Source organism: Rhipicephalus sanguineus, chromosome 6 (assembly GCF_013339695.2).
Source record: "Rhipicephalus sanguineus isolate Rsan-2018 chromosome 6, BIME_Rsan_1.4, whole genome shotgun sequence".
In the NCBI taxonomy this organism is placed as follows: domain Eukaryota; kingdom Metazoa; phylum Arthropoda; class Arachnida; order Ixodida; family Ixodidae; genus Rhipicephalus; species Rhipicephalus sanguineus.
Window position 1 is genome coordinate 102820494 of NC_051181.1, and position 27524 is coordinate 102848017.

Sequence of the window (27524 nt, forward strand, 5' to 3'; positions counted from 1 at the left end):
GGACTTTACAGTGCGTAGGCTTTCCTAGACTAACTGTTGGCGTTTGCTTTCTCGAAGATATCACAGGCAACAACAGAGAATAAATGAAATGGAATTTCTGATAATTTTACTAGTTGCCGGACTTGCAAATGGTAGCTTTGATTACACTGGCAGGGCGACAATGGAAGAATTTAAAACTGTGAGTAATACGTTATAACTTATTTTCCTCTTAGCTCTGATCACCTAATCAGCTACAATACGCTATCTTTCATAGTAGTCATGACTGTTAACTACTTCTTGTAATAGTGATTTCGTTTCCGAGAGGTGTTACCCATACCTCTCTACAGTGAACGATTCAGCTACGCGGCTACAAGTTACAGAAATAGTTCATGTCCTTATGCCAATAGGAAGCAACTTCTACAGCGCTGAAGCGTGTAAAGCTTCGTTCAATATGCCTTCAAGCTACAAGACTTCATATTCGATCTCAACATTACATAAAAAGTCAAAGTGGGAATGTTTAATATATGCGTTTGTCTCTGCTAGGAAACTTACGCTTTTGTACCACCTAATCACCCTATCAAAGCCTGTCAACGTTATGTATTCTTTCTTGCAAAGAGGTACGACATTCACGGCACTCATGCTTAGAACTGAGACGTATTCTGGGCCCATGGCGAAGCAGCCCCTGTGCGTTACGCGCCACGAAAGCGCTGCAGACTTTTTTGTGCGCCACGAGCCTGAACGAAACTTTGTAAACAGTGTAGCACATGTGCGTGTGTGTTGTATCTGTTATGTGGCTATCACTGTATATATCGTAATCATCACCCAGCACCTGGAGTAGCATGTCAGGCGAACAGCCAGGCTAACATCTCCAGCTTTTCATTAAAACATTTATCTCTCTCTCTCACTCACTAGAGGTTACCGCGAAATTCTGTTGTTACACAATCTTAGTTTAACGTTATACTTCACGCTGATTTTTTCTTTCGTTGTTAACGTTTCATTCTATGGACGTCATTCAAAATGCAGTTGTCGCTCGGCTCCAAAGATGTACTATGAAGAAAACCAGCTAGTAAATGCCATACGTTTAAAGGAGCTTCAGGTGCGGTGTCCCCATTAGTAGCCGCTGCGCCTGAGAATTTCATCAAATCGGAAAGCAGTGTATTTTGAACATCACATAATTTGAACTATTTGAGTTAGCGGACTCCGTCCACTTCGCATCCACGCGAAATGAAGACAGAGTGCTACTTCGAGACAAATACTTTGCTGTATGCAAAGCCATGGTTACTTGGGTTACTTGAAGGATCGTGTTCCCGCAGCGATGTTGGCAAAAAAAAATTGTTCCTAACTTTGCGTGGAACTACCATTATGTGCAACTACTTCTACGTTATAGCAATTAAGTCGTTTTGTTATGAGAATCACCGGTTGCCTGTGAGACAATAAACATCTTTAAATACAATTCAAGTGTGGTTTTTCCGCGATGATTCATCAGTAAATGTACAATAATTCCACATTTGCATTTCTTGAGAAAATGTGCCGAGCCCTTCAGAATACAGTTCTACAAATTCGACATAATTCATATGCGGTCTATAATTATAAAAGCCATCGTGCGACTGTAATGACAAAATATGCTAAGGCGAGCTGTTCACGTGGAACTACGTATGTAAGCTTCTACTTGACCCTAGGTTAACAAGGTAAGTTACCTGAATCGAGATGGAAGGTATTCATGATCGTTTTATACTTTGCGCGATATTACGAAGACGCCAGCGGACAATTACAGAGGTATACTGCCATAACTTAAAGTAGAAGTTTGTTTCGGCTGGCTCAACTTATAGTTATTGTACATGGTAGACGTACAACTGGCACACTTCTTGGAATAATGGGTGCATTATATTCTCTCATATTTTATTTCAGTTTCTTCAAGCAGGCAGCAAGATATATTTGTATTACAGAAGCTACTCTCGTCAAATAAACGGTGGTGATCCGAAATGCATTTTTATGAACCACATAACTATCTTGAATGCGACGACTTTCGCCTATACAGAGGGTTATCAGAAGCCCGATGGGAGGTAAGCATTTTGTTAGGTTACGATACCTTAAACTCTTATCAATTGTTGCTTCTTGGGCAGTATATTGCAACTGTTAAGCGCTAATATCTTCAATACGCACCTAACAATTAAGCTTATTTCATTGATACATCCCTGACAATTCTTTCGGAACCAAATGCGTTTCTTGGATTTAGAGTAGTCCGAAGAAAACGTGCTATCGTTCTGTAAAGACATCTTTTCAAGTAATGGTATGGCTATTACTAAATTTATAACGCTCTGTTGGTATCTTACCATCGTTCGCTTGTATCCAATAATAATGTTACGTTCTTGCTCGGCTAATGCAATTATAACCTTAGCATGCATGAGGATTTATCATTCGTCTGCACAATGTAATCAGTGTATTGTTACCAGAAAAGCTGCGGAAGACGACGTGCGAGCTGGTAGCAATTCATACTTATGGATTTATTTAGGAAGCAGAGTTAAAAGCAGCATCTAGGTGCGTATTCGAATGAGCAGTATCTCTACAGGTATTTAAATGGGCTCTGCAACACTTTTCTGAGTTATAATGCAATAGTCTCACAATTAGGGCATGACGCTGTGCATGTGTGTGTGTGTGTGTGTGTGTGTGTGTGTGTGTGTGTGTGTGTGTGTGTGTGTGTGTGTGTGTGTGTGTGTGTGTGTGCGCGCGTGTGTGTGTGTGTGTGTGTGTGTGTGTGTGTGTGTGTGTGTGTGTGTGTGTGGTTATCAGTGTATAGCATATCATAATCATAACCCAGCACCTGGAGTAGCATATCAGGCACATAGCCAGGCTAACATCTGCAGCTTTTCATTAAAACATTTCTCTTTCTCCCTCTCTCTCATGATTATTCTTGCCTCCAAACATCATAGCGAGCGGCTAGCTGTCTTTTATTACTATGACTCACGCCGTCTTGTACACTGGGTCATCCTCCCTCATATATTTCTAATGGGAAAATTAACACAGAATTGTTTACAGAACTGAGGTACAGTTCTTCTTACGCTAATTTTAAAAGTTATCCCGCTATTATGCGAGTACTGCAGAGATCTTACACAGTGCTGGCATTGATGGCCAAATATTATTGCCTCGATTTCCACAAGCTAGAGAAATGTTGAGGAAAGTGTTTAAACCATAAAATTATCTTTATACAAGGTATTCATACCACTGAACGAATTAAGCTGAACATGGCATGTAGGTGGCATACTCGCATCTAAAGGCACAGAGTCTCAGATCTGGCTGGTCGCACTACTTCCTCAGAATCCATGCATTTCCCATGAATCTCTAAGTTGCCAAACGTTACTGCATTAATGACCTGCCTAAGAAATAGCTGCGTTCAGAGCCATCACCTATACCCCTAACTCACCGTGTTTGCCACTCCCAAACGTTAAAACAACTTTGGAAGCAAATATAGAAGAGACAGATGCATTCGGTGTAGAACTTAACCTTTTCAGACGCCACCTATAAATGACTATCGGTAAATACGTCCAATCAATGCGTCGTTATTTAAAGGCACTAGATGTTCTATTGCAACAAAAATAATGCCATAATACGCCAACTTATGCGTGTTATAGTAATCAATTCTAATCAAACTCTAAATGAATATCTATTTCTAAGTAATTTATGCCCGTTTTTGCATAAATAGAATCAAATCTAAGGCTAGAAATGTAGTGCAAATTCGTTTTCGGTTATGTCCATTTTGAGCAAAGAAAAATTATACTTTTGACGTGGCTTGCGGGAAGTGGAACGTCGAACGACACGTTAACATGGTAGTGCCTTCAGAAAAGTAACCATATCCAACAGTACACTGCAAAAAGAAGTTAAATGAAGACAAATTTATTATGCAGGAATTTCAGTTCATCCAAAGGTCGATATATCTTGCTCAGTAATTGCAAAAACAAGCGGTGTACACAATTGTGTACATAACGTCTCAAAGGGTTAAAGGCTTTAATTCCGCAGAAAATTAATCTTCGAGCTGCAGGTACACAGAGCAGCCAACCTGGATTTAGAGTTGTTTCGCCACTCGAGAACGCAGCAACTTCTTTTTAACAGCGGAGGTGTTTAAGCCATCTTTGGTTCGTGACGGGTGAATAGAAATGAACATAATCATGAACCGACAAGCGCTCTCTTCGTCCTCTTCTTCACCTTCTGTTCCGCTTCCAGAGCACGTACGCCGATCTGTCCGGCATGGGATGCAATAACTCTGAAGGGCGAGAGAACGAGTACAGAGAGAAAGAAAGAACGAAACAAAGAAAGAGAAACAGACAAATTCTTGGCGACGTGGATTCGAACCCGCGTACCCACGATTTGAAGACGAGCGTCGTAACCGCTCAGCTATCTGGCACGCTAGCAAAGCATAGCGTAGCCTTGTATAGTATAGTGTAGCGTAGGGGTAGGGAAGAGAAGCGAGGTTGAGGAGGACATATATGAGGGTGAGGATGAGGGAAAGGAAGAGGGGAGAGAGTAAAGCATAGCATCGAAAGAATGAGAAAGGGAGAAATAGAGCGAAAGAAAGGCAAAAAGAGAAAGAGAGAAAGACAGACTCAAAGAGAGAGAGAGAGAGAGAGAGAGAGAAAGAAGAGACAGAAAAAAGGATGGAAAGCACGAGAAACTTAGCAAAAAAGATGGTTGATCCCTCCGTCATAGGAATCGGAATAACACGAAAGTAAAGCGTGCCCTTACAGAAGTAACTCAATGTTTACTGTACATTGATATAAGAGAGTTTGTACAATGTACATTGATGTCTGGCCGCTGTAGCACCGTTTAACGTGGATGCACCCACTTTGATGACTGGTGGTAAATGTCTATCCCGACGACTCACGTCCATGTTAAATGATTAAAGAAACCCTTGTGGTAGCTGTAGTAGTTAACAGTGAAAGCGTAATCAGAGAACGAGGTGTGATAGCCGGAAGAGCGTCGCATATTGGACGGAGAACTTGGTTGCCATCCCGCGGCATGTTAAAGTGAGATTGAACACCACGGCGGGACTAGAGGGAGACGCAAAGCGTGTCGTGCCACCCTGGTAGCCCGGCCGCGATTTTTCTCGGGGCGAGCGCGTGAGGGGAACGCGGTGTTACAGCCAGGTGAGGCAGGCGCGAGTCGCAGAGCTATTTTTGGTTTGGATTAGCGTGATGCTATGAGCGAGGCCGACGCTTTTACAGCGCTTGGGCTAAGATCACCATCTCGCGGTGTGTTAAGGCATTGACAAAATTGAACTTCTATTGAAAACGCGCCGAATGGGACGGACGTGTAACGCGTTGCAGGTGCTAATCGCGGAGGCCACAGTAATGACGAATTACTTTACTTTACCGCTCCCAGAGGGCAACACCAACCCACCGACCTGGAGAGTGGTAGATAGAAAAGGCGCGTTTGTAAAGCCTTTAGAGTCTGTGACCGTGGCGCAGTGGTTAGCGTGCCCGGCATCTGTTGTTGCGGACCGAGCCGTCGTGGGTTTGATGCCCGTTGACGGAACCTTTTTTTCTTCGCCATCTGACCGTGTAAATTTTTTAGACGTCATTTCTGCGACGGAAATGCGTCACTGAAGTCTTGGTGGACCCCGGCATAAAACACTTTCGTGTTAAAATAGAGACAAAGGGAAAAATGAGAAAAGAAGAGGAAGGTCTGCGTAGGCGGAGGCGCTCTGTTGACATCAACCGCCCGTGAGGTCAACAGAGCGCCTCCGTCTACGCAGACCTTGCCACCTGTTCCCTACTTGTGTTAGCGGGACTAAGACACCCTGCAGCTGCATCGTGGTGTGGCGTTAGAATCAAAGGGTCTCATTGCTTTGTGTGTGATCGTCTGTGTCATCTGCGAGACATCGTTTACGTCAATGAGGCGTCAGTTCTCGTGCTGTACCAAGAGTTTCACGAGGCTGACGTAACAGCGTTTGAAATTTACGCCTGCCAAGGCTCGCTTTGGAAAGGTCTCGTCTCGTCCTTGTCAACTTCAAATGGGTACGAGTTCGAAAATGGGCCCAAGCCATATCACTTTCCCAAGCTCAACTCGGTTGCGGACCAGGTGACATGTCCTGGGATACTGTTTATGCAAACTCGGTACCTTCTCTGCAATCACAGCCATTGCAGCATAGGGGGGCCGGTAGTAAACTTGCCCGTGGAACCAGATAATTAATATCCTCCGCTCACTGCATAGAAACATTCAGGAGGAGAAAGTCATCATGAATAACCTAAAGGGATAGTAGGGAGTGCAGAATACGACGGCTCGCACTCGCTTGCGTGTCGCCCTCGTTCACGAAGTGAAGCGCGACTACAACTTTTTTAGACCTCATACATGAGGTCCACAAAAAAACAAGATTTCGAAAGTGTATATCAAAATCTCCTTTTGCAATATTGTTACCGCAGCTACTGACCATCGACCAGAACAAATTCATGCCGCTTAGCAGAATTGCTCTCACGTACGTGTTAGAAGTAAATATTGAAGAATGCGGCTATCTTTGGGTACATCACCTGCTGGTACACTATTGAACAAACTTTCTATGCAATTTAGTGAACAGCTTACATTGTTGGAAGTTATGGAAAATACCTTCGATACGTTCTTTTAACAGCGGACCTGTTTAACCTCGGAGTGAGGCCGGTGTCGTGGAGAGAATGCTACGCGGGTATGCGCCACAGAAAGTGGGTATATGCCAAGCAGCTCCTGGCATAGCACAGGCATGCATAGTGCAGTAGAGCAAGGGGTGGGAAAGGAAAGTTAGGCTAGCGACGAAGGAAAGGAGAAGGGGAGAGGGTAAAGCACGGCATAGCTTCGTATAGTACAATTTATGCACCATAGACGGTGGGTACGTGCCAAGCAGCTCCTAGCATAACACAGCCGCGGTTAGTATAGTATATCAAGGGTTTGTGAACGGGAAGTGAGGGTCAGGAGGAGTGATGTGAAGGTGAGGAGGGAAGGAAAGATGATAGAGGGCTATATATAAAAAATAAAGAAAGATTAAGAAGATGAAGAAAGGTGAACAAAGAACTGAATATGTGCCCGCCATCAGGGGCGTAGCCAGAAATTTTTTTTCGGGGGGGGGGGGGGGTTCAACCATACATTATGTATGTTCGTGCGTGTGTTTATATGTGTGCTTGTATATATATGCAAGCAAAACTGAAAAATTTCGGGAGGGGGGGGGGTTGAACCCCCCCCCCCCCCCTTGGCTACGCCCCTGCCCGCCATGTGGGGGCACTTGCTTACCAGCTGCGCCGTTTACTCTGATTTCACAGGAGCGGACCAGGCTTTAATTTTTTTCTTTTTGGTCGTTATGTGGTAATAATTTTCATTTAACCAAGCAATATCGTTGGAATGAACGAGGTTGTTATCGCTTCGTAATTTCTTCTCTTGATTTTTTTGCTTGAAGGTTCCATTACTGATTAGGAACTTATTCCACCCAGCATACCAGCTGAGGGAAAAAAACCGAGTACTACCGGTGGCGCATTTTAAAAACACCTTCGTTGCTGACATTGCACAGCTGTTTGCTTCGGTGTCTAAAATTACTTGCCAAAAATTTTCAGGTCCATCGTTTACACGGTACGCGCACGAATATCTAAAAAGAACTCCGCGGACAGTCCTCCTGTGATACGAGCGACACGAAGCGGTAAGCTTGAGCACTTTATATACTAACGCACCGTGGCGACGCAACGAATAATGGTACTGAAGCCGAAATATCACTTTTTGCCCGAGCGAAGGAAAGGGAAGCAATAGGTTTTCATAGTTGGTTGTTGAGGGAAAAAGTGCACACATTAATGCTTGAATACATGTGTTTATTCCTTGCACAGAAAGACGACCACTTCGATCTCACGCTCTTTTTATTCCCCATTACTTTCTTAACGAAAACACGATTCTCCCTCTCACTGTTTCTTGCTGCGCCTCTCTCTCTGTCTCTCTCTATATATACCTAATACTACATACATACGTATATATATATATATATATATATATATATATATATATATATATATATACATATATATATATATATATATATATATATATGGGTCATTCCACGCCAACTGTCCCAGCCTTGGCGCTCGACCATCTGCGATTTGAATGAAAAAATCGAGGACTATCCATCTAAAGCCAGAAGCCTTCCGCCAAAATATTTTTGGCGAAAAAAATTTTTCAGTGCCGCAAACCCTATGTGAAGTTTTTCGGAAAGCTCGAAACTATGGCTCGGAAAATGCGTTTTCAAAAAATCTCTTCTTCATATATTAGGCTAGGACAAATTTTTCCCTACATAACGATCGTAGGCTTCTCACTTAAAATAAGTTTCACGAACGTTTAGGCTTTCGTGAAATTTTCATGCGGCCTTAAATATTGACAATATGACCCATATTGGGGATTTTTTCATAGAAAGGCGACATTCAGTGAAATGTAATATTTTGATTTAACTGATTGCCAGGAAGTTTTACTGTAGCCCAAAAATAGTTTGAGACGTATATGGCGTGAAATGTTCTGTAGAGCTGACGACAAAGTTGCAAAAAAGTTGATTTTTGCACATGTTTAGTCATAAATTTAACATTGAGGTGCTCCTAGTAAAATTATGCTAAATAGCGCATTTACTAGCAACATTAGTTGTCTACTGACTGAGAAAGTTTTATCAAATTACTTTTTGTTTTAAGGAAGAAAAAAATTTTTGAAGTTGTGGTCTGCCGATGTCTATTTTTGCTCGTGTTTTCTCTTCGAAGAAACGGGTCCAGCGGTTAGTACAACCTACATGGGCGCGAGGTTCGCCACGGAACAGCTAGACAACATAATAATGTCTGCCCGTGCTTATTGAATGCTTTAATAGTGAGTATTGGCCTGAGTAAAAGAGAAATGCGAACTCCGCTAGAGTGAATTTAACCACATGCAGCTGTCCATTGAAGGTCGGCATAGTGAGCTTACGCAACAGCGGGAAGTGACACCGATGCGTGCAACGCTCCGTTACCTGCGCACAGATATAAAAGTGGGAAGAACACTACGATTAAGGAAAAATTCAGTTGCTGTAATATGAAACGCATGTTGTACTTTTGCACCAATTCACGGTTCTTGGTCAAACATCATCACTTATATACATAGGCGTGCGCACAAGGGGGGGGGGGGGGGGGGGGCAGGGCCCCCCCCCCCCCAATCACCTAAGAGGACGGGCGCAAATTCTGCCCCATACATTGACCCCTTGTAACCTAAGAAGGAGGGGGGGGCGCAAAATCTGCCTCGTACATTCACTTAGTAAGGGGGGGGGTGAGCTGGGATGAACCTTCGCATCCCCCCCCCTCCCTGATGGGGAACCCTGCGTACGCCTATGCTTATATACGATTGTGTTCGTCAAAAGTGCCACTGATCTCCTTTGTTAAAGCAACTAATCTGTTCCTTTTGCCACTTTTAAACCTTTGCGCAGGCAACGGGTTGTTGCACGCATCGGTGTCACTTCCCGCTGTTGCGTAAGCTCACTATGCCGACCTTCAATGGACAGCTGCATGTGGTTAAATTCACTCTAGCGGAGTTCGTATTTCTCTTTTACTCAGGCCAATACTCACTATTAAAGCATTCAAATAAGCACGGACAGAGATTATTATGTTGTCTAGCTGTTCCGTGGCGAACCTCGCGCCCATGTAGGTTGTACTAACCGCTGGACGCGTTTCTTCGAAGAGAAAACACGAGCAAAAATAGATATCGGCAGACCACAACTTCAAAAATTTTTTTCTTCCTTAAAACAAAAAGTAATTTGATAAAACTTTCTCAGTCAGTAGACAACTAATGTTGCTAGTAAATGCGCTATTTAGCATAATTTTACTAGGAGCACCTCAATGTTAAATTTACGACTAAACATGTGCAAAAATCAACTTTTTTGCAACTTTGTCGTCAGCTCTACAGAACATTTCACGCCATATACGTCTCAAACTATTTTTGGGCTACAGTAAAACTTCCTGGCAATCAGTTAAATTAAAATATTACATTTCACTGAATGTCGCCTTTCTATGAAAAAATCCCCAATATGGGTCATATTGTCAATATTTAAGGCCGCATGAAAATTTCACGAAAGCCTAAACGTTCGTGAAACTTATTTTAAGGGAGAAGCCTACGATCGTTATGTAGGGAAAAATTTGTCCTAGTCTAATATATGAAGAAGAGATTTTTTGAAAACGCATTTTCCGAGCCATAGTTTCGAGCTTTCCGAAAAACTTCACATAGGGTTTGCGGCACTGAAAAATTTTTTTCGCCAAAAATATTTTGGCGGAAGGGTTCTGGCTTCAGATGGATAGTCCTCGATTTTTTTCATTCAAATCGCAGATGGTCGAGCGCCAAGGCTGGGACAGTTGGCGTGGAATGACCCATATATATATATATAGTCAAAGTATGTGCACAAGCGTATTCGCGACTCTTTTTCGTGAGGTTTCTTACTTCTCTTTCTCCTCCTTTTTTTTCTGTATGTACTTTTTCTTAACCTTTTTCTCTTTCTCTCGACTCGGAGAACGATGATATAAAAGCGCATCGAAGCCTGGTAAATTTCATCCTGATGAAGATCGGTCTCCGATCGAAACGTCGACAAATAAGCAGTTTTTTAGAAGCGTATACCTTTTTCCTAATTATTTATTATTTTACGGCAACCTATATATATATGTATATATATATATATATATATATATATATATATATATATACATATATATATATATATATATATATATATATATATATATATATATATATATATATATATATATATATATATCAGCGGCACGGCAATGGATACAAGAATGGCCCCAAACTACGCTAGCATATTCATGCACCATATAGAGTCCGATTTGTTTTCATCCTGTGACATCAGACCTTCGTTCTATAAACGGTACCTAGACGACATATACATGATTTGGACTGAATCAGAAAACGAACTCCTCAAGTTGACGCAGGCATTTAACCAAGCATACCCTAGCATTTCATTTACGCACTCCTAGTCTAACACTGAAATAAGCTTCCTTGATGTACACTTTCGAATAGATGATGGTGCGTTGGCCACTTGTGTATATAGAAAAGCTACGGACAGGCACAGACAGGCACGGACAGTACCTGCATTTCCAATGGTGCCACGTGCGCCATTGCGAGACCAGCATTCCCTATTCCTAAGCACACAGATTCTGGGGAATGTGCTCCCGCACTGAGGATTTCCGCAAAAACACCACACGTATGCGCGAAGTACTCCTCCATCAAGAATACCCACCAGCTATCTTTGATGACGCGATCAAAAGAGAGGAAAATATGAACCGCCAGACTCTACTACAGCAACAAAAAGATGCCGATCGGCAGCGCAAGAAAAACCTTGTATTAACTTTCCCAAACAACCCACCGACACTAATACGATCTTTGAAAAACACTTTAACATATTGGAACAGAGCGAGCGACTATCCAAAATTTTCACTTCTCCTCTGTGCATGGTATACAGGCGGCCAAGAAGTATCAGGGATCATTTAATAAATTCAAAGATAGGTATAAAGTCTCAAATCGGGTGTCGCCCTTGCGGAAAAGGAAGATGCAGAGTATGCAAGCACATACAGACAATAACAGTGACGGAAAGCACACATTCAATTTTATTGCGATAGCAATTATATGGACAATCTCGGCTGGTATTGGCCGTCGCCGTCGTCATGCACAGCATATGTATAAGTATGTATATATATACAAAAGTCACAAAGAAAAATAATTCAGAAAAATGCTTCCGAAGCGCGGAATCGAACCAGCGACATCTCGGCTCGCAGCGCGTGGCGCTAACCACTATGCCAGAAAGCGCAGATTCTTCAGGTAGCTAACGGCGAGCGTTATACACACACCCTTTACCGCTAGCAGGACTCAGAGACGGCAGGCGCTTATAAGCGTTTCTTCATTACCAGCGAGATGGCGCGAGGAGCGCAACGGGCGCATTTAAATGTCGTCGGCCAGCTCGCTCGCTTCTTCTAATATTTGCGCAGGGAGAACCTTGCCTTTCCGCTGTCTGCTCGCGCGGTAGTTGCTGCCGAGGGGGGGAGGGGGGTAGGACGTTTCTGTAGCGTAGCAGCGCGTCCATCACGGGCCGCTTTTCTTGCTATCGCATTCATTGCTTCGCCCTTGTGGCAAAAGTGTGACTTTTTTAACCACAGGACAAGTGGTGCACTTGAGTGCGACTCTAGCAACGTCATGTACCTTTTGGAATGTGGGATATGTAATATGCAATACGTAGGCCAGGCAGACACGCCTGTTAGAATTAGGTTCAACAGCCATCGGCCACATGTACGTTCCCTGCCCGGCCTTCCGCTTTCTAAACATATCACATTGAAAGATCGCAGCTTTGACGATATCAGGGTTACACTTTTAGAAAACAATTTTCGAACAACCAGAGAACGGGAACAACGGGAATCTTACCTTATCTACAAATTCTACACGATAAAAAACGGACTAAATGAACAACCAGGCACCCTCTCCGCATTAGGATCATTAAAGGGCACAAACGCCATACCCTAATCAGCCCCCGGCCCCTTGCCGCCCATTGGGAAAATAATAATGTTTGGAATGATGCCGCTCCTTGGCGCAGCTGTCAGCTTATGCGTCTCACTATCTAGAATTCATTTGCCGCTTCAAGCGCAGCCGGGATGCACAGAAAAGTTGTCCCGGACGTCGTACAGTGTAGTGTACGTCGTATAGCACTGTACATAAACTGTACATAAACTGTCATTACACTAACAAGCTTTTACTCGGTCTCTTACTTTTACACCCCTTCTCCTTTTCTACATCTTTTTCTCTCCCAAAAAGAGCCAATGCACTTAAAGAATATTGACGGCGGCGCAACACTACCAGCCTCTTCAGATCCTACACTCACGCCGACACGTAAAAGCATGCACTCAAAACCCTTAGTCCCCGCGACACCAATTACTCTTTCTCCCGGTTTAACACAGGAAACGTCGAAGATGAACGTAAAAAATTGCGCCCATGACACGCGCGGTCCATTACATTGTCCATTAAGGGGAAGGTGGAGGCACGGAGGCTGTATTGTCAAAATTTGGCATGGCTTCCGAAACTAACACAATGTTCGCGTTAAGTAAAATCATTCTTACTTAAACTCTTGACATCTTGTTCTTTTTTTTTTCTTCTTCTTACTTGCTACGTTCCTCTTTCCCTTCCTTTCCGTTCTTTCCACTCGTCTCTTAACGTGGTATAAGAGGGCACACACATGTCGTAAATATTCTTATGTCTTGAAGAAGACGGGGTTGCCATCGAAACGTCGACAAAATAAACCGTAAAAGAACGTAAGGGCCGAGAAACGGGAAAAACTTAGAATTATAATAGTGGCGAGAAGCGCACCATTTTATGTCAGACCTTGCACTTGAATAAATCGTGCAGCGTCGCCTGACGCATTTTCTCACGTCCGATCAGTACAAGGAGTCTTTCACGCACCGGCACTGCCATGTGGCTTTCGATCTCCGCAACATATCCAGCGCTGTTACGGCCGATGAAGCCGTTCGCTCCGGCAACTTCTTGTTTACTTGCTCGTTCCTTATATTTGGCTCATACCCACAACGGGGGCTTGGCCAAGAAGCCGGCGGTAACTTCTCTGGCAGCTGCTCCACTTCCTCAATTTCGTCATCATTGACACACGCATTGGCACACTCGGCCACGATATTCTCGACGGACGAAATTGCGGAGGTGACAATGGCATCGTCAACAGAAGCGTAATCGCTATACGCGATGTCATCAGCACGAAAAGCATTCCCTACAATAAAGTTGGCGATGTGTCCACCCCCGCACCTAATCCACTCAAACGGGATGACCCCGGGCAACAAAAGTTAATCTCGAAGTCCGTACTTTCGGTGAATGCATCAAAACCGATTTTACAGCAAAGCAGTTATGCTCGAGGGATGCCGTGCTTCGCAGGCAGAAAATATCATCATCATGAACCGGCACGCCCTCTTTTCGTCCTCTTCTCCATCGTCATCCTCTTCTTTCTCTTCCGCTTTGCTCTCAGGATACGTGCGCGGATCTGTCCGGCGTGGGATGCAATAACTGTGATGGGTGAGAGAACAAGTACAGACAGAGAGAAGAAAGATATAGAAAGGAAGTGAAATTCTTGGCGAGTTTTTTTAACACGAAAGTGTTTTATGCTGGGGCCAACCACGGCTCCACTTACGCATTTCCGTCACGGATATGACGTTGTAAAATATAAAGACTAATATATGGCAAAGAAGAACTAGAAGAAAAAGTTCTGTCACCTGGAGTCGAAATTACGACCCCTCGATCACCAGCCCCGCAGCGCGAAACGATTCCGCCACAGACGGCACGTTCTTCGTCATACTGACAGCGTGCTATTTATATACAGCACTTGCCGGTGGCGGTACTCGGAGATCGGTGGTACATCAGCGTGCTTTCGTTATCACTAGCGAGATGGCGCGAATAGTTCGAAGGGCGCGCTTTAATGGTTGTCGCCCCACGCGTTGAGATGAGCGTGCACTTCTACAGGGCATTGTCGCTCGTGCGCGCGCTTATCTGTGATGGCGGTGGTTTGTACGTCTTGCGTTCTCACCGCAAGTTTGCGTTGAAGTTACAGAGAGCACGAAGGTCGCTTCGCTCACTGCAGCGGCCGCTTTTGGGAAAGAAGCGCGCTGCTCACAAACAAATCAGTTACAACTGTCACAGTTCGCGCTCATCCTGTGTATACTTGTGCGTTCGCTTCGTGCGTCCTCCTTTGTATTTGACCAGCGCGCTTTAACTGTCGAGCTGTGACAGTTGTTAGTTCGCGCTCATCCTGCGTATGTTCGTTTCGTGCGTCCTTTCTGCTTGAGCAGCGTGTTGCAAGTTTCGAGCTGCTTGCCGTTCTTCGCGTGACATTACAACTTGTTGCTAAAGCATTCATTCCTTCGCCCTCGGGGTGAAACAATGCACAACAAACGCTCAACGCTCAACTACGTATGTTTTCACTCTTGGTCCAGGTTATCTGGGACAGCCAGTATATATATACACCGGGTGTCCCAGCTATCTTTAGCCAAGGGATAAAAAATACAATATTAGAGGCAGGTGAGTGAAATCAGTTGTAAATTGCTGCCAGTGACCTTGCGCACTACAGACAATGTTTTCTTTTGTAATTATTTTTTTAAACTGGGTTATTTAACTAAATTGCTAAATATTGACTTTAGGCAAGAAATGCGACTTGCAAAATTAAAGGGCGTCTTCAGAAACCCCTACTGCATTATTGGCGATAAAGAAAGTCCCGTATCCCATTTTTTCCAAGCTGCAAAGAAAGCCCGTGAAATACAAAAAGAACCACGTGACTAGCGCATTCGCGCGCAACGAGGGTGCTGCTCTCAGCCGTGGTTTGGGCGAACGAAATTAGCTGCGGTCGCGACTCGCCGGCTCCGTTGGAGCGGTAGGCCGATAAGTTGGCGGTGCTTTCTTGGTCCACGCCAGCCAGTTGGCGCGCGTGTCGTTGGAAGCTGTAGCGAGCGCGGGCCGAGAAATCACCGTTCTTTCTTTCTCTTTTATTGCGACAGCAATTACATGGACACTCTCAGCTGGTTTTTGCAGTCGGCGTCTGTCGACGCCGTCAGGGCCCGTATATGTACATGTATGTATATATCTATAAAAGCTACAAAAAAAAAAATAATTCAGAAAGATTTTTTCCGAAGCGAGGAATCGAACGGGCAACCTCTCGCTCCGCAGCGCGCGGCGATAGACGGCTAGGCCACAAGAAATAAGTCCTTCAGCCTGCTAACGGCGAGCTATTTACACCATTTACTTCATCATGCTTTCTTGGTCACCCCCGAGATGGCGAGAAGTGCGCGCGGTGGGTGCTTTAAAGGTCGTCGCCCCGCTCCTGCGAACGCCGATGCTCTTCGCCCTACAGGGCGTGGCCGCCTTCGTACGCTTATCTCGAGGAAAAAAAGGGGAGGGGGGGGGGAACGGGGGTTGTATGTCTTGTGCTTTCCCCGCGATGTCCACGCTGAAGTCACAGAGCGTAAGAAGGTCACTTCGGTCGCTGCAGCGACCGCGTTTGCGAAAGGAGCGCGCTATTTTTATTTTAACACGAAAGTGTTTTATGCCGGGGTCCACCAAGACTTTAGTGACGTATTTCCGTCACGGAAATGACGTCGAAAAAATTTACACGATCAGATGGCAAAGAAAAAAAAGTTCCGTCAACAGGAATCGAACCCACGACCACTCGGTCCGCAACAACAGATGCCGGGCACGCTAACCACTGCGCCACGGTCACTTTTTTTTTTTTGCTTTATTGCCTGTTATTAGACACGTACATCAAACAATAAGGACATGAAAGAAAAGACAAAAGTTGTGTCGGTCCTACTGGACAGACACAAATTTAAAATTCCTTGAGCGCTGTCAAGGGTTCTACCCTCGACAACCACTCAGGTACAAACTCCTGAGCTTTCTGGAGTTCCACAAACTTAGTCATGCACTCACGAAAATACATCCGTGCGGGCCGTGCGTCAGGATCGCAATAAAACCCCGCCATGCGAGCCCGCCATAAACAGTGAAGGCCAATTAGCATAATCAAGTCAAAAGGGAGACCCTCTTCATCATTTACTGGCAGAAATCTTATACCATGTGGATCTAACGGCAAATCCTTCTTTATCGTCCTTTGAAGCACATCCCAAAAATAAACTCCTTCCCAGCAATGTAAGAAAACGTGGTCAATAGTTTCCGGTTTTTTACAGATGAGGCAATCTGGCCCCCAAGGTAAGAAAGACCACGGTCTTCTTGAAATACCTTGACAGATAATGTACCTGTATGAAGCTTAAAAAAGAAAGACTTCGCGGCAGGAGCCACTTGCATTCTCTTCACCCTCTTAAGCACATCTTGCCCTTGGCCTCCAATGTATATAGCTCGGTATAGAGGTACAGGTAGAACAGCATCACATACATCTTTGTAGAGCTTTTTACGTGTCACTGAAAACAGATACTCATTAGAAAATCTAACAGATAAAAAGCGTACACTTAGAATAACCTCCTTAAGATACCCGCAGACAGCACCGCTCATGTGATTCGTACCAACCACATATCCAGCCCGCATCAGTCTCAGTTGGCACACCGTACGAAGGAAAGGATCATTTGTGTTGCGGAAGAAAAGGAACCTGTTTACTACTTGGCGTATGAAAAGATGTGGTAATCCCAACCCTCCCTGTTTCACTCGTCTAAAAAGATTAGTTCGACTGCATCTCTCCCAATTCGACGCCCAAACGAAAACTGCGAATATGCGATGGAGCTTCTGTATGTTTGCCCTTGAACAATGCAATACTTGCATAACATACCAAAGTTTTGCGGCAAAGAACAGATTGCAAACAGTCGCTCTCGAAAACATTGACAGGTGATTACCGTTCCATCTGTTGGCTTTCAGCTGAATTTCTCTCGCTTGTTCTTGCCAGTAGTTCTCATTATCTTTATAATATTCGAGTGGGATACCAAGGTACTTAACGGGTGTGGTCACCCACTTAACATTGGCAAAATAGTCTGGTCTTGACGGCCACTTTCCATGCCAGAAGCCCAGGCACTTTCCCCAGTTCACAAAACTGCCAGTTGCATTGCCGAAGCTTTTAACTACTTTGATGGTAGCGCTAACACTTTCTTGATCAGTACAACAAATTGCCACATCGTCTGCATACGCGAGAATTTAACTTCCGATGCTTGTAATCTAAAGCCGTGAATGCTGCTGTTTTCACTTATCGCTAAGCACAAAGATTCTATATATAGACTGAACAATAGAGGACTGAGCGGGCAGCCTTGACGAACAGAACGCCTTATGTCAATGGGAGCGCTCAGTGACTTGTTGACTACTAGACGTGTCGTGCAATTCCGGTATGCCATAGCTACTCCATCTCTGATTATTGATCCAACATTGACATGGTCGAGGATGGCAAGCAGCAGAACGTGTGAAACACAATCAAAAGCTTTCTCGAGATCAATCTGTAGAATCGCTACACCACCTTGATCGGCGTCGCAGCACTCGAGCACGCATCGCATCTTGTGTATATTAGTAACAATTGTGCGCCCCAAAATCCCGCATGTTTGGTGAGGCCCTACCAATTTTTTTGATTACTCCCTGAAGTCGCCGTGCTAGTACTTTCATTAAAATTTTGTAATCACAATTAGTTAGGGATATAGGTCTATACGAAGAGACTAATTTTAACTTCTCTGACTGTTCCGTCTTAGGTATCAAAACTGTATGTGCCTCACTAAAGGACCGAGGTAGGCTGTCGAGTTCATATGCCTCATTAAAGACATTTGTAAGAACTTGGGATAATTCATTTTTAAACTCCTTGTAAAACGAAGCACTGAGGCCATCAGGCCCGGGTGATTTACCAGGATTCATCTTATCTATAGCCCTTTCTACTTCCGTTTGTGATATCGGTAGCTCCAATGCTGCTTTGGCGTCACTAGACAACTGTGGCATTCTTATAAGAAACGCCTGTTTAAATACTTCTGCATCAACGGGTTTGGCAGAGAAGAGCGCCTCGTAGTGTTTACAGAAAGCCCGTCCTATGCTGTCATTCTCCGTAAACTCGACACCGTTGACTTCAATGACATCAATATGGTTCCGCCTAGCGTGACTTTTCTCCAAGCCAAGTGCACGCTTAGATGGGCGCTCATCTAAAGTCATCGCTTTTGCTCTGGCTCTCACCAACGCTCCGCGGTAGCGTTCCTCCTCATACACTTCTATTTTCTGTTTGATACTACGCAAATCGTCGGCATATACCCCAGGTTTTTCACATTCAAGCGCTGTCAGCTTCTCCAGCGTCCGTCTGAGCTCTTTCTCCTTCTTTTTAGCTTCAAAAGATAAAACACTAGATCTCTCTATTGCTTTCATTTTGATTCGTTGCTTTAAAAGCTCCCACTCTTCTCCTACTTTTTTCGTATCGAACGTTGTTGGAAGAAAATCTGGACGTACTTGCAGTGCAGGAGACGAAAGTTGAAGGAGAGGAGGAGACTGGGAGCATGGTGCTGAAGTTTACGTCACGGTATTTTGCGATTGTGAGCCATGCCATAGGTAGATCCGGGGGATGTGTTGTTTTTGTTAGAAAACTTCCAGGACTAGTTGTGCAAAATGTCTTTTCATGTTCTTCAGGTCGATTGGCATGGTGTGACATTGATTATTGTGACAGTGAATGGCGCGTTATGTGCGTTTATGCTCCAACTATAGTCCAGGAAAGAGCGAGTTTTTTCTCGAATTTACGATAGCATATGTGCAATGGTAGGAAACTCTTATTGGTGGGGGATTTTAATTGTGTGTTGAACGAAAGTGATAGATCAAGCAGCCGCAAAGTTAGAGACACAAGCAGTGAAGTCCTGGCACAAGCGATTATTGAGTATGATTTAGTGGATGTAGCAGAGTGCCTGGAGAGCTCTCGAGACGTGAAGTATACTCACTTTCAGGGCTCAAGTAACGCCCGATTGGACCGAATTTACCTAACAGCTGATGCGATAGTACAGTGTAGCAGTTATAACGTTGTGCCTGTTTCTTTTTCTGATCACTGCCTTGTTAAATGCCATGTAGGACCAAAGAGAGAAAGGAATAGCTTTTCTTGGGATCAGTGGAAAATGAACTCCATTCTCTTAGATGATGAAACATTTAACGCATCAGTGATAAAAGAAATCAACAGTATCAAAGTGGATCATACGAAAAAACTGCGCCACGGTCACAGGCTCTTCAGGCTTTACAAACGCGCCTTTTATATCTACCACTCTTCTGGTCGGCGGGGTGGTGTTGCCTTTGGGAGCGGTAAAGTAATTCATCATTACTGTGGCCTCCGCGATTAACACCTGCAAAGCGTTACACGTCCGTCCAGCGGCATCACCAACTCCAACGAATTGGCCCACGCCCGGGCGCGAGGACTTGCCTTCCGCGCGGGGCTTCACGGCCCTGGCACGTTGGACCGCTCCGCCCCGCCAGGGGCCGATCCTCTGGATGGGGGTGCGGCTGATCGAGGGTCGCGGGACGTTCTAGCGACATTTAACGAAGTCACTTCACATTATCGTCTGAGTCGTAGGGTCTTTCCTCCACCCCATTCGCATCTTACCAGAGGACAAGAAGTTACGCTCAGACTACTACAGACAGGGGTTTACCCTTGCCCAGCTAATGTATCTATTTATATGAATATATCTCCTGACTGCCCGGACTGTGGGTGTGTGTGTACATTTGAGCACATGATGTGGGACTGCCCCCCCCATACCCAAGGAACTCAAGGCGCAAATCATCCCAAGGCAAGGGTTTTATTCCGCCATCAAAAGTACGGATCGTCACCGTCAGCTTCGGGCAATCCAAGGGGCCCACGATGCCGCAGGCAGGTACTCCCTGCCTGTTCCAACGTGGGAGCGGCCCGCAGGGGCGTCGGGGTAAAACCCGGCTCTCCTCCCTCGGTGTACAATAAAGTTATCTATCTATCTATCTATCCGTCCAATTCGGCGAGTTTTCAATCGAAGTTCAATTTTGTCAATGCCTTAACACTCCGCGAGGTGGCGATCTTAGCCGTCGTAAAAGCGTCGGCCTCGCTAATAGTAGCGGCCGTGCTAATAGTATCACGTTAATCGAAACCAAAAATATCCCTGCGACGCGCGCCTGCCTCACCTGGCTGTTACACGGCGTTCCCCGCTCACGCGCTCACCCCGAGAAAAATCGCGGCCGGGGGCAGCACGACGCGCTTTGCGTTTCCCTCTAGTTCGGTCGTGGTGTTCAATCACATTTTAACACGCTGCGGGTTGGCGACCAAGTTCCGCGTCCAATATGTGACGCTCTTCTAGCTATCACACCTCGTTCTCTGATTACGCTTTCACCGTTAACTACTACAGCTACCACAAGGTTTTGTGTAATCATTTAACATGGGCGTTAGTCGTCGGGATGGAGATGTACCACCAATCATCAAAGTGGGTGCATCCACGTTAAACGGTGCTATAGCTGCCAGACATCAATATACATTGTGCAAACTCTTATATCAGTGTATAGTAAACATTCAGTTATTTCTGTAAGGGCACGCTTTCCTTTCGTGTTATTCCGATTCCTATGACGGAGGAATCAACCATCAGTTCTTTTTATTTTTTCATTTCAATACTGCTGCTCTCAGCTGAGAGCGTAGCAGGAGGGCAATACAGAAAGTCAGTACATTATACGAAATGTTTACAGGATAATAAACTATGCAAACGAACGTAGGAAAAAAAAGAGGTTACAATAATATACAACAAAAAACAGTGGTTACATAAATACATACGATCAACTTGCATACATTCATCAAATCACTCAAGTGACACTGTGTTATGGTTGAACACCATTTGTACAATGAACCAGTAATATCCCATCCCATGAAAAGTATTTTCAGAGAAAGAAGAGAGGGAATTAGCCTGTGTGTTTTCCTAGCTGCGCCAAGGGGAAGCAACCGACAAATGCTAATGGGGGATAGGAGTAGGATTGAAGAGAAATAAGTAACAACTGTGACAGTTAGTTCGCGCTCGTCCTTTGTGTGCACCTGTTCGTTTGTTTCGTGCGTCCTGCTTTATGTTTGATCAGCGCGCTTCAAGTGTCGAGCTGTGACGCATGATAGTTCGCGCTCGTCCTGTGTGCGTTCTTTCCGGGCGTCCTTTGGGCTCGAGCGACGCGCTGGCAATTTCGAGCTGCTTTCCGTTCTCCGCGCTACATTCCAATTTATTGCTATCGCATTCATTGCTTCCCCGTTGCGGCGAAACTGTGACTTTTTTCCATTTCTTTCTATCTATTTCTCTTTTTTTCTCTCTCACTCTCTACTTGTTCTCCCCTTTTCTTTCACTCCTCCCCACCCCCACTTTTCTTTCCCGCCCCCTTGCTACTCTACACTACACAAGGCTATCGCCTGCTAGCGTGCTTGGATAGCCGAGTCGTTACGGCGCTCGCCTTCGGACTGTGGGTACGTGGGTTCGAATGTCACCTCGCCAAGAATTTTTCTTTGCTTCTATATCTTTCTTTTCTTTCTTTGTACTTGTTCTCTCGTCCATCAACACATACACACACACTCACATACAACTTTGTATACCGGGTATTCCAACTAACTTGGACCAAGATTTTAAAAAAGGCCATGTTCTCTAGGAAAGTTCTACCTGTTGTTTATTAGTGGTAGTCACGTGCAGCCCTGTAGCCAGGAATTTTTTCGGATGGGGGGGGGGGCACTTGCTGAAAGTCTGACTATTTGGAAAAAACGCTTATTTTCATTATTTATTTCCGGTAAAACACCATATGTCATGAAAACTTCGGGGAAGGGGGGGGGGGGTCCCCCTGGGCCCCATCCCTGGCTACGGGCCTGGTCACTGTATTTTTTGAGGACAGCGATCAATATTTATTTACCTTATGTAGCCAACTTTTTTTCTTGCTCGAATCGGTAAAATTTCAATTTTATGCTGTACGTCGCCCCAAATAACTCCAGAAACAAGCATTTATTTTTTGCAGGAAAATCGCATTGTACGGGGCTTGACGCTCGATGGTGGACGCGTCAGCAGCATGTTTCTATGCATGTCCATCACATAGCGTGAAGCCCAGTACATTGAACGAACACAGCTGTGTCTCAATTAATCTGGTGTCTTGACTTCTCTCTTATGTATGTATTTGCACGTCCTGTCTCTTTAACATGAATACTTACCAACTAGCTCAGCTCTCTGTTATTTTAATCAAAAAACTCCTTTAAGTGCTTGAGTAGCGGCGTGCGAGCGGGCGTCTATTTCATATCTGGCGTGTTTCGAGCGCTTTTGGTTTCTCTCGGAAAAAACAACCGGGCAGATTTCAGCAAAAAAATAAATGCTTTATTCTGGGGTTATTTGAGAGGAGGTACAACAAAAAGTGAATGTTTTACCGATTCTAGCAAGAGTAAAAAAAGTTGGCTAATTAAAGTTAATTAATTATTCACCGCTTATTCATGAAAAAATACAGGTTGTATGCACACGACTACCACTAATATGCAACAGGCAGAACTTTCCTAGAGAGCGTGGCTTTCTTTTTTTTAAATCTTCATCCAAGTTAGCTGGGACAGCCGGTATATGTGAGTGCGTTTTTGTGTGTCCTAGTCTCGACGATGTAGGTACATAAATAAGTATTTAAAGTTTTTACTGAAGAAGACGACGCCTCCATGGTGCCATCACTTTTTGTCATACCAGAACTGGCCCATTGATCCTTTACTCTCTGCTTATATATAATCTATTATTCTCTGCCACAATACCTTACTTCATTAGCGCGCATACTTTGGTTGCTTGTTCTAGGACTGCAGAGAAAATATCGATTCGAGTATTTCGATGCAATGGCCGCATGTGCTGTTATTACTTTCAACGACGGCAAATGTAAGTAATGTTATGTTTTACGTTTACACTTGATGCGCATAACGCCTTTTTATTTGTCTATGTAGGCATGTATGAAAGCCCGTAAGCTGATCAGAATGAAAGTAAGAAAAATGACTATGTAGAATTTGCCTCCGTTATGTATCTTACAAATTTTCATAACGTCAAAAGATTCATATAAAACCAGAAGAATCATTTTGTTTGTTTTGTTTATGGCATCAACTAGTATTCTGAGCAACACAATGATACCTTCAAGAGTTAGACATGTTCGAGACTTTTAAAACACTAACAGTCCGCGCGAAGAAATGTTGGACATAAATCGATTGATAATGTGACACATAAGGAGTAGTCTGAAGGAATTTCGGGCACCCAAATGTCACAGTATTGCGAGGACTCCGTCATACCGCAATAAAGCATTCCAGCCTGGTCTTCACGCTGTCACATTTTCCTCATTCCCTATCGAAAACGGAATGAAGTACGTTGTCTTTAGACTGCACGCAGCAATGAAGCTGCGCAAATAGCTTTGATTTAAAGCCTGAGGTCCAGCAAAGCGTTCTCAAAACGTTCTTATTTGCCCGCACATGGCTCGTTAGTGTTACGCTGTTGTTACGTATTTAAAGGGGTACTGAGACAAAAATTTCAAGTTTTTTTTTTTGCGTCAAATGAAAGACCAAGTTCTCAGAAGCCTAGAAAATGCGCTGGTTAGCGTGAGTACAGCCTGCAAAAGTAATTACAGTACGTTTCTAAAAGCCAGTTTCGGTTCATATTATACCGTGACGTCAAAACACTGCATGAGTTTCTCGTACCATGCTCGCGCAAGATATCGTGGCGTTTCCATGGCCGCTCCTCTCAATTGTTGCGTTCATCATGCACAAGCGGCCATTTTGGAAGTTTTGGTACCTGGCATCATGACAACTAGCGAGGCTGCAGCGTGAAGTCGCCAGAATTAGTTCTGTAGCCTGACGTCAAGCTAGTGCCGATGTCGGTCGGTGCGCTATGGGCAAATTGACTTTAATATCAAAATAAAGCATCTTATGCGCATTTCCTGAGCTTCACACGTGCTCAGAGCCGTCTGTGTATACAGGATATTTGTATGCAGAGTAAACTCACCTTCGAAAAATGGTGTCAGTACCCCTTTAATATCCAGAAAATACGGGCTCTGTTGACGGAGAAGTCATGGTATAGAATAATTCTTTGTGTATTTTGCTGTTGTGCACTTAAAGACTAGCTCAATGTGAAATAAGTCAACAGAGAAATATCTTCCATTATATTTTTATTAAAAAAGTTGATCAAAACTCGAATATTGCCTGGGCTTATTTATTTTCTTCTTTCCGATTCATTTAAGAAAGAAAGATGATTTGTCTTTATTGACCTTCGTGGGATTTCAACAAAACATGGTAGTTTTTCCATAAAACAAAGACGACGCTTGACGCAGAAAGAGCCGCCATTTCATTATCTTGAAGTATAAGGAACAAGCATTGGTTCCTTTTATAGAACAATTTAGTCTAACAATGTTAATGGCGATTCTCGAGAATGATTTTCTATCTCTTTGCACAGAAAAACCGTAGAGACGGACTTTCCAATCCCTATATGCGATATATAGACGAAATATTTTTAATATGCAGACGCGGTCTGCTTAGACCATATATTTACCTGTATAACCATTTCCTCTTAGTGTTATAAAATGTTGGGCTTTATATCAGATACAGTAGAAGGTACTTGTATTTCTCCGTCGTAGCCAGAAAAAGGAATTGACATATCATTACTAAGCTTAGCGTGACATGTTTCGATAGCCCTGCGCACATTAAAAAATTGAAAAAGCATTTTTTTTTTCACTTCCGTCACAGGCACAACAAAATGTGAACTCCACATCTGGAGTGGAAACGTAGCATCTGGACCTTCAGAAAACTGCAAAAGAGAATACGAATATTCGTGCCCTGGGCGTACAATATACCAAGTGTATGACAGAACGTGCTTTTAATCATGAAAGAATAATAGTTGTAATTGAGCTTCTGGGGCGGGTCAACGGCGCTCCCACCCTTTCTCTTTGTTCATTATATATTGAGTGGCAAGATGTTTGACGTATCAGTCTAGGCTGAAATAAAGTCACTCATAGTTTAGTGACTCCGTACGTGAGGGTAGTCTGGGTGAACTTAACATTGCTGACAGATCACTGATGCTCAGTGGATACGTCTATGAAAGCCTTGACTCTAACTTGCTAGAGTAGAAGAGTGATACTGAGGTACCCTTTGTATCTCCTTTGTTCCGATTTATCAGTAGTTACAAACGAACTTCTGTCATTTATCTGACCTGCATCACTCCCTTTCTGCGTTGGACCATCAATGCCGATCATTGTCTAAGGCATCACTGACTAACGACAAAGAACGAACGCAAACATGAATTGCTGAGTGTTGCTAGTGGTGAAAACTACTGACGTAAACTAAAAATTTAATAATTCAGCTTTTTCTGCGGTGCCCCTATAGCATTTCCAATGCTCGAACTGGGCGGGAATTTAGATTCCAATGTACCGTGCAGTCCCGCGTCAGATTACTTTGTGATGTTTCAAAATAGACAGGCTCTCTCTCGCAATGTAGCACAGTTCCCTTAACTTCTTACTAGTTTACGTAGGTTCCTTGCCGAAGAGTTTCAATTTAATGAGGGATAACTACAGTATTTTGCCTATAAGCTCTACTATCAGGTTCAGGTCATTTACTGTACTTTACTATTAGGTACTGTACTTTTTTTACTATCAGGTTATTTACTCTACCAAAGCTTACATATATTACGTCTTCCTCTCGAAACCAATCAAGAAAGGCATTGGTTTCGCAGCTTATTTTGTTTTTAAAGGAGCCCGGATTGTTCTGCTGCTGAACGCACCGATGCGAGTATTTCAAAAACAATGACAAGCGCATCAAAGGAAGCACTGATCTCTTAAAAACATATGAGCGTACATGCACCGACTTCTGCTATATAGTGCAAACACCTAGATGATTCATATTTGTTTGAACAATAAATTTTTCTTTCACGATGTTACGGAACATTTGCAAAAGTTTTGCCTATTGCAGGTGAAACGATGAACCGCCCATAAAAACACATTTATCTAAAAACAACGACAAAATGAGCCATCATTGAGATAGCTTCACAAGGCGTTGTCGTAGCTCACTTTTTTTAATCTGTCATTTTCTATTGCACGAACACTCCTTTTTTAAAAAAATTTCACCATTTCCCACTAAAGGGAACCATGTGGGGATGCGCAGAAGCGCATGGGTAGACCTAAAGTTCCGTTCATCACGGACACCTTGCCGGATGTTAACGCGTCCTTGCATGTGGAGCATATTATGAATTCACTGTAGTTCCTGTTGCTGTTACTCGTCCCGAACTCTTGTTGGAGCACGCCCCGACGCCATCACGTGATTGCTGAGAGAGTGTAAGGGGGAGAGGCCACGGCATCTTACCCAGCCCCTTACACAGGCCCGAACGCGCTTGCGCGTGCCCGCACACTTGGTTTTGTCTGCGTTACGCGAAGCTAGGACAGCATACGGCAGCCCGGGCCCCTAAAGTGCTCTGCACGTATCATCATCAAGGTGGTCGAAGAGCAAGACGAAGAAGACTTCTCCTTGGCGCAAGCGCGCGCTCTGCACGTATCATCATCAAGGCGGTCGAATAAGAAGACCAAGAAGACTTCTCCTTGGCACGAGCGCGCGGTCAATATATTACAGATGGCTATGGTAGGTTTTAGAAAGCGGACGGTCGCCAATGAAACTACGGACAAAGCCCAGCGCAAAAGCTGCTTCGCATCTAAAATAAACGTGGAGAGAGCGGACACTGGACGGCATATTCCGGTTTGCGAAAACAACGAGAACAACCTGGTAAACATAATACAGAGGAAGTAGTAGTAGGCATCATGGCCACAATGATCATATAGCATCATAATCATCATTATTATTTGATAATGATGAAGCCTACAACAACAACTACTACTACTACTACTACTACTACTACTACTACTACTACTATTACTACTACTACTACTACCGCTACTACTACTACTACTACTACTACTACCGCTACTACTACTACTACTACTACTACTACTACTACTACTACTACTACTACTATTACTACTACTACTACTACCGCTACTACTACTACTACTACTACTACTACTACTACTACTACTACTACTACTACTACTACTAC

The 27524-nt window shown here is 44.0% G+C and overlaps 2 protein-coding genes across 2 annotated transcripts in view; one reads left to right on the forward strand and one right to left on the reverse strand.

Moving 5' to 3' along the window:
- Positions 1-26352, forward strand: LOC119396070 (uncharacterized). Its single transcript, XM_037663139.2, has 5 exons — positions 1-178; positions 1888-2042; positions 7545-7627; positions 23250-23327; positions 25172-26352. Exons 1-5 carry the CDS (start codon positions 89-91, stop codon positions 25303-25305), a joined length of 540 nt encoding a protein of 179 aa, XP_037519067.1. The 5' UTR covers positions 1-88; the 3' UTR covers positions 25306-26352.
- The window catches only part of LOC125758869 (uncharacterized), a 271216-nt gene that overhangs the window by 69350 nt on the left and 174342 nt on the right, over positions 1-27524 (reverse strand). The window lies entirely within an intron of this gene.

Excerpts from the sequence above, each read along its gene's own strand:
- LOC119396070 (XM_037663139.2), top strand. The coding sequence starts at position 89 with ATGGAATTTCTGATAATTTTACTAGTTGCCGGACTTGCAAATGGTAGC. Across the intron at positions 179-1,887 it reads CAATGGAAGAATTTAAAACT|TTTCTTCAAGCAGGCAGCAA; the intron begins GTGAGTAATACG and ends ATTTTATTTCAG. Across the intron at positions 2,043-7,544 it reads TATCAGAAGCCCGATGGGAG|GTCCATCGTTTACACGGTAC; the intron begins GTAAGCATTTTG and ends AAAAATTTTCAG.